General features: G+C 36.3%; 1 protein-coding gene across 1 annotated transcript in view; it reads right to left on the reverse strand.

The window, feature by feature from the left end:
* Positions 1-3349, reverse strand: part of RNF128 (ring finger protein 128, E3 ubiquitin protein ligase) — a 151325-nt gene extending 147976 nt beyond the window's left edge. The window contains exon 1 of the mRNA XM_005869863.2: positions 2597-3349. Within this exon, the coding sequence (XP_005869925.1) occupies positions 2597-3002 (406 nt within the window). The 5' untranslated portion in view covers positions 3003-3349. The remainder of the gene's footprint in view (positions 1-2596) is intronic.
* Between the last annotated feature and the right edge of the window lie 5263 nt (positions 3350-8612).

An 8612-nucleotide genomic window follows, 5' to 3' on the forward strand; every position in this document is an offset into this window, starting at 1 on the left:
TGCCCTTTTCCCCCATTGACCCTTTCTAGGCCCCCCACCCCCACCCTAGGCCTTCAACACACTAAAATAGGTATAATTTTGATTCATTCATAGCTATTGTTGTGTTGGTTGTTGTAATTTTTTTATTTGACAATCTAAGGGAAAAGAGGTCAGTGCCCCTGACTAAATAGTCAGGTATTGCATGCTTTAAAACTTCTTGCAGCTCACTGGTTGAAAAATCACTGTCCTAGAGGCTCATCATAGTTTTCCACACTTGTTTGCCTATGTTTGTCAACTGCATCATATAATAGTTTCTACATAAGGGAAGTTTCTGAGAAGGAAGAACTGCAATGACACACTAGTGAACAGGTGTTATTAGTGCAAAAACACTAAGCTTACAATTTTAATGCTTTGGGGTTGAGATCATCCAATGTTAAATATCAATATTCATTAAATAAAATAAACGCCCCAGAACAGTGCCTGGCGTATATTAAATAGTAATACATATTAACTATTGTAATTACTATGATTATACTATTTTTTCAATATGTTTATTTTAAAACGGGCAATTCCATAGTTTTTTTTTAAAAAAGGTTTTGATCACATATCCTTGATTATGTAGGAGGTATATATTGAATGATAAATGTAACTTCCTTGTTTTTTTAAGCTTGGCTCAGAGCCATATATTCAAATGACTGTTTACATGCCTTTTGGGGAAATTTACTGTAAGCGACCTTTGGTAAAATCTTTTAAATTCAGTTGCTGAGTACCTACATTCCACTAGATGTTGGCCCATACTGCATGTTGCAAAGCAAGTTTTGAAAACAGGACTACCATTTAGTTTCATACATTTTATACTTTAAAAATGTCCAGGGAGTGAACAAGCAGAATGTGATTGTCCATGGAAAAGGAAACCTAGAGTACTCAGAATCTAGAAGTTTAAACATAAACGAAGTAGCTTCCTTAGAACATGTTTAATTTATAATTTTCATCAGAAAGCTGCCTCATTTATTTCTACAAAATAAAAGTCACATAAAAATATAAGAACACACAGGGAATATTTGTGAAGTGCTCTTAAAAATAAAGTGAATGTCTGACTTTTGGCAATGTCTAGGATATATTACAAAAGATATCAAGTAGAGTTTTGTACATCTATACTAATAAAAGGTTAATATGCTAATTCGACCGATAAACCAGACATCTTCCGGACGTCCTTCCGATGTCCTTCCGGACAAAACCACGGTGGCAGGGGCCGAGGCAGAGGTGGTTAGGGGTGATCAGGCTGGCAGGGGAGAGCGGTTAGGGGCAATCAGGCAGGCAGGCAGAGGTGGTTAGGGGCTATCAGGCAGGCAGGCAGGTGAGCGGTTAGGAGCCAGCGGTCCCGGATTGTGAGAGGGATGTCTGACTGCCAGTTTAGGCCTGATCCCACAGGGATCCCCTGAGGGGTCATGGATTGGAGAGGGTGTAGGCTGGGCTGAGGGACCCCCCCCCATGCATGAATTTTGTGCACTGGGCATCTAGTTTACAATAATTTTGTACCACTGAAAGACCACTTCACTTGGTTTTTCAATACCCAAGAAAATAATCAGCTTGTTTTTCCAACATTAGTTCTTAATTATATTATATATGTACAACCTGGAATGGTCCAAATTTTATTTTCTTTTTTATAATTCTGACACCTTTTTAATTTACATTACTTTTTTCAGAGGCCAAATTGGGCAGGGAGAACACCAATTATCCTGATGTTATGTTTTGTCAACTCTTATCTTGTTTGATATTATTACAAGTCTGGGTCAAAAATATCCATACCCATCCACAGCATTAAAAACTTGGGTCAGAAGTCTACTTCTTCTGTGGTTTAAAAATCATTTATTTGGAATGTGGCATTATTTTTACAAAATAAAATAAAAATAGTCATTCTCAGAAGCAAATCCCTTTATAAAGTTAATAAATTGGTGATTATATATACTTAAAAAGTCATAAGTAATCATTTATAAGGAAAATATTTTAGGTGTGAATTATACAGTTATCCTATTTCTGCCATACCCTTTTCAATGTATAATGTTTCTTATAGAGTAGTTTTATACGTATTATTCCCACAAACAGATTCAAGTCTTACTTGTATTCAGCAGACAAATTCGCATTTATGTAAACATTTTTCACACTTACAGTAAGCTATTGTTTAATCATAATAACGAGTCCATTTTGCAGCTATAGCATACTTGAATACATACAGCTCTTTTTGCATGAGAAACTGAATCAAACTGAAAAGTACAAATTAACAAAGATATAAACATATTTGCTTTCTTTAAGCTATAGAGGTAAATGCACATATTATTAAAACACAATTATATAATACACACTGAGAAAACTAATACAGCTTAAAAAACTGTGAAATAAAATAGGATACATTTCATGAATTGCTTTTGTCCTTGGACCAAATTAATTAGAAATATCGAGTAATAGTCAGTTAATTCCAAGTAGTGCCAGGCAAGAAAATTTAAAGTAAAATTGTTTTATACCTCATTGCCAGATAAGAGTAATTCTAGATGGAAATACCATTTTAAGATAAACAAAGACATTATCCCTTTTGAGGAACCTATGTATTATTACTTACCGAAATTTGCCATCTGTATCGTCTGGTTCCCAGTCTCTGGAACGTTGTAAATCACAACAGCATCAGCATTTCTTCTGCTTGCTGTTTGAATTTTTTCTGAAAATGTACAATTACCTCTTTCTATCAGTGCAATCCAAGGCTTCTCGGTATTAGTAAACTCAGTGTTGTAGTCACAGGCTTGGTAGTTATTGTTCTTAGGGATGCCCACCACCCCCATAGCATTAGCTACTGGTGAAGCTAATCCATAAACACCACATTCACACGTCTCTGTTGTAGTATAGTTGCTGGTTTCATTGTAATAATGCACAGTCACATAGGCGTTCACTGGAAAGGATGCTGTGATTTTAAATAAAAAGGTAAAAATTACAAGCAGCCGAAACCAACTGGACTTATTCTCCTGGTTCATTGCTTGTTCATTTGAGCATAAAATTTAAGATGTCTGCTGATATTTCCAACTATCAGTAACCATTCGTCCACGCAGTTCCCCGCTAAGCAGAAGTTTGAAATTTCAGTTGCAAGCAGGTAACTGATCTCACCTCCAGCAACATAAGCTCTGAATACATCAGCTCTATTTCACTTCACTTATCTACATTCCCTTTTGCCTGCCCCTCCTCCAACTGTACACACACGTAACCCTTCACCAAGACTACCTTAGTAATAAATAACACCATCAACTTTATTCTACATGTCAACTTATCAAGGTTGGATGACTTCCTGCACTGACATTTTTTCCCCCTACTGTTCCAGCTAACGCACTTTCATAAACATGGAGTGATTGGAACGAGGAACTGGACTCTTGGGAATCCCACGTGACAAGTCTGAAAGTCACCTCTCTCAGAATATCTAAAACACCAAACTGGTTTTCCAAGCCCTGCTGAGATATGCTATCAACCAGTTTAGCCAAGAGTAAGTTAAAATACACAATTTTAATTGCTAGGGCATTAGTGGAATTGATTTTACAACCTTTCCCCCTCTTATTTCTTTTTGGAGTATTTTTTAATAGGCTCCCCAAGGTATATCTTCTGCCACATTGGTTATTCATTCAAAAGTAAACATATTTCAGTAACAAAGATCCTTTCCTTTCAAGTAAAGTGCCTTATCCATGGTAGGCACTCAAATATTTGTTGATTGACAGATACTTATGAGTTGCAGCATTCTATTAATTTTTATGTTCCATGTGTTATACTCTAACAAGGTCATTCAATATTTAATTTTTAACATTTAGAATTTTAAATTCTATTTTTTTTAAACCAGTAGTACATTGGAAACTCGCAGCACTCGGACATTGCTATGGGGTCAACTGCTCTTGGCAATTTGCTGGGGTAGGGAGATTTCAATGTGTGCCAAGGGCTGGTGAAGGAGTAGATAAATTAACAAGAAAACAAACAGAGATATCAGAAGTCTGATTGGGTCAAGAGTTAGAAAACTAGACAAGCAGGCATTAGGCCGTCACAGAAGCAGAAAGACACCAGGTCAAAAGGAGGGCAGGCACAATGGTAGTCTGAAGTCCAAGGAAAGTAGTCTGGAATCAGGAAGAATACTGGAGTCAAGGGGACAGGACAAAAAAATAGGAAAATAGGAAACATTGTTGAAGGAGATGATCAGTGGCAAGATTCTTCCTCTTGCTTCCTGTCTGTTCTTAAGCATCTGAGAGTGGATCCTGCAGTTGGAAACAAAAAGTTAGCACTACTCAGCAGAGGTGAGGAGTTCAAGGAATCTACATTTGAACCTAATGAATAAACCCCAACAGAAGCACAATACAAATATAAACCTTTCTATTATATTGTAACTGCCAATATGTATCTGTGTATCTATTCCCCTATGGTACTTGGTATTAGTAGCACTTTTAAAATTATATTTTTAATTTTAATTTTACTCTTTTTAAAAAATATATATTTTATTGATTTTACAGAGAGGAAGGGGGAGGGATAGAGAGTTAGAAACATCTATGAAAGAGAAACACAGATCAGCTGCCTCCTGCACACCTCCTACTGGGGTTGTGCCTGCTACCAAGGTACATGCCCTTGACCGGAAGCGAACCTGGGACCTTTCAGTCAGCAGGCTGACGCTCTATCCACTGAGCCAAACCAGTTAGGGCTAATTTTACTCTTTTTGAAATTGATTTTAGAAAGAGAGGAAGGGAGAAGGAGAGAGATAGAAACATCGATGAGAAACATGGATCAGCTGCCTCCTGCATGTCCCTACTGGGCATTGAGTCCCGAACCTGGGCATGTGCCCTTACTGGGAATCGAACTGGTGACCTCTTGGTCCATGGGTCAATGCTCAACCACTGAGCCACAATGGCCAGGCATAGTGGCACTTTGCACATAGTAATCACTCAATAATTATTCCTGAACTTGAACTGTAAAGTTTAAAGATCTTGTGTATTAGCTTATGGTCTATTTCAGAACAAAAGTAGTTTATTATTTTGCTATTAGCATTACCATTTTGATGTGAAAACTCATAATATAGCCTGTACTCACTAGACCAAAACAAAACAAAACAAAAAAACTATAAAATGGAAAACAGAAATGTTATTATTGTCAAAACCATTAATTTCCTGATTGCTAATAGATATCTGTGATAAATTCAACATCAGCATTCAAAATGCAAATAATTAGCAAAGTCCTAGAAATTTGATTTAACTTTTTTCTACATTATTAAATTGTTTCTAAAGGAGACTTTTTTCCTGAAATAGTTTTAAAACAGTTTAGTGAGGAGTTAGTTAAATCCATTAGAAGTCATATTTGGTTAAATAATATTAACACACTAGTTTCAAATCTTCATATTAATGGAAACTAAGGAGAAAATAAACAAGTGAAACTACATCAAAATAAAAAGCTTCTGCACAGCAAAAGAAACCATCAACAAAACAACAAGAAAGCCCACTGCATGGGAGAACATACTTGCCAATGTTATCACCCATAAGGGTTTAATCTCCAACATTTATAGGGAACTCATACAACTTAACCAAGGGAAGATAAAAAATCCAATCAAAAAATGGGCAAAGGACCTAAATAGACACTTTTCAAAAGAGGACATACAGAAGGCCAAAAGAAATATGAAAACATGCTCAAAGTCACTAATCATCTGAGAGATGCAAATCAAAATGACAATGAGTTACCATTTCACACCTGTCAGAATGGCTATCATCAACAAAACAACAAATGACAAATGCTGGTGAGGATGCAGAGAAAAAGGAACCCTCATGCACTGCTGGTGGGAATGCAGACTGGTGCAGCCACTGTGGAGAACAGTATGGAGTTTCCTAAAAAAAATAAAAATGAAACTCCCATTTGACCCAGTGATCCACTTCTAGGAATATATCCCAAGAAATCAGAAATGCCAGTCAGAAAGGATATATGCACCCCTATGTTCATAGCAGCACAATTTACCATAGCTAAGATTTGGAAACAGGCTAAGTGCCCATCAGCAGATGAGTGGATTAGAAAACTGTGGTACATCCTCACAATGGAATACTACGCTGCTATAAAAAAGAAGGAACTCTTACCATTTGCAACAGCATGAATGGAACTGGAGAGCATTATGCTAACCGAAATAAGCCAGTCTGAGAAAAGATGAATATCACATGATCTCACTCATTTGTGGAATATAATGAGCAACATAAACTGATGAACAAAAATAGAACCAGAGACATAGAAGCATTGAACAGACTGTCCAACCTAAGAGGGAAGGCAGGGGAAGAGGAGGGGGTAAGAGATCAACCAAAGGACTTGTATGCATGCATATGAGCATAACCAATGGACACAGACAGTAGGGGATGAGGGCATGTGCTGGGTGGTGGGAGCGGCCAGGGAAAAGTCAATGGGAGAAAAAGGAGACTCATGTTATATAATAAACAATAAAGAATTTAAATTAAAAATAATCTTCACATTGTAATTTTTACACAAGTTATGTGCCTTAAAAATGATGACGTTCCATAACACTTTGTGGCAATGCTTGTGTATTAAAGAGAACTTTATTGAACTATTTTTAATTTCTCTGGTGGTGGAAGTTCATGATTTTATATGATAACCAGCACTATATACCTTCTATATATGTGCTTTTAAGTTTCCTTCAGCGACTTTCAGAAAGAGAACAATAACTTAGCTAATTTTATATTTTTAAAAATTTGCAGTTAAGTAAAATTTGTTTTGGAACAATAAATACCCATCAATGTAATTTTTCTCTTAACTCTTAAGGGAAGTTGGAGGATGAGTGGTCTAGTGCTTATTCAGCATTGGAAATTTTTGTCTGTGAAACACCTATATTAGACTCACTTGGAAGTGTATTGAACATGAAAATTCCTGGATCCCACCCCCAGTCATCCTGAATCAGAATCAGAGGAAAATATCTAGAAATTCACATTTTAAATAAGTTCTCCAGGTAATTCTTATGTATTTTACAATTTAAAAACTTTAAATCAGACAAATTGTATATGATAACTAGTATAAGATCTAGTTTTAATTTTGACGGATTAGCTGCTGTCATTTTATTCAACCTCTTTGTTCAACTTCCAAGCTATAAAGGTTTGATTTTTATTTGTAATTTAGGTGGTACTCTGAACACTTTTTAAGTATCTTAAAAACAAAAAGTTTTCACAGGTGCTGATTTTACAACAGCTAATAAATATATATCCCCAGGAAATAAAAAATAAAAATAAAAACCTCTCTGGGACTTTTCCTTCATTTACACAATAAAAGAGGTTGGGTTAGAATGTATCTATCAAGTCTCTTCCAGATCTGACATGTTAGAACTCTATGAAAATAAAAGTTGTTTAGAAAATATCAATTTTTAATTTCTCCTTCCTATCAGCACAATTCATGATGACACTGCACCTTGAGTAGATGAAACTGTATAGGAGGTAAGTTCAAAGTATTGGGTAAAGCTTAAGCTTTAATAAAACTAACAAGTGCTTAAAATAGTACTATATACCATTGATTTTCAAACTTGTCTGCACATTAGAATCACCTGGGGAGCTGTTAACAGTCTTGATGCCCAGGCTACACCCCAAACAGAAACTTGGGGGTGACATCTAGGCATAGTAATTTTTAAACATTAAATTTATTGGAGTGACATTGGTTAATAAGATTATATAGGTTTCAAATGTAGAATTCTATAATACATCATCTGTATATTGCATTGTGTGTTCACCACTCCAAGTCAAATCTTCTTCCATCACTATATATTTCATCCCCTTTACCCTTTATTATCACTCCACCTCCCTTCCCTCTGGCAACTACCATAATGTTGTCTATGTCTATGGATTTTTGTTTATTCATTTGTTGCTTTCAGTATGAGTGAAATAATATAATTCTTGACTTTTCCCTTCTGACTGATTTTGGTTAGCATGTTATTCTCAAGATTCATCCATGTTTTTGCAAGTAACAGTATTTCATTTTTACTTATGGGCTGAGTACTATTCCATTGTGTATATGTATCTTCTTGATCCAATCACCTATCAAGAGACACTTTGGATGTTTCCATGTCTTGGCCACTGTGAATAATGCTAATCTCAGTAATTTTAAAAATTCTCCAGGTGATACCTATATAAAGCCAAGTATGAGAACCACTGCTATATAGAAACTGGATGGGACTGTTATTTTGCAAATTTTACAAATAAGTAAGTTAAGGCCCAGCAATTCAAGTGGCTTTTCTTAAAGTTCCACGGGGATTTAGGGATAGATCTGTGACTAGCTTTAAAATCCCCACAATCTAACTTTTTATTTCTTAAATATAAAAGAAAGCAAAAACATAGGGCTAGAAATGGTATCAGCATAACAATGTAAAAATTAGGAATAATATAGTGAGTGGTATGACCTGGACCAAGAAAGATGTTTATATTTAACTAGAGGCCCAGTGCACAAAAATTTGTGCACTCGGGGGGGAGAGGGGTCCCCCAGCCCGGCCTGTGCCCTCTCGCAGTCTGGGACCCCTTGGGAGATAACGACCTGCTGGCTTAGGCCTGCTCCCGGGTGGCAGAGGGCACGCCCAATCCCTAGGTGCAGCCCCTGGT

Source organism: Myotis brandtii, unplaced genomic scaffold (genome assembly GCF_000412655.1).
Source record: "Myotis brandtii unplaced genomic scaffold, ASM41265v1 scaffold305, whole genome shotgun sequence".
Taxonomy (NCBI): Eukaryota; Metazoa; Chordata; class Mammalia; order Chiroptera; family Vespertilionidae; genus Myotis; species Myotis brandtii.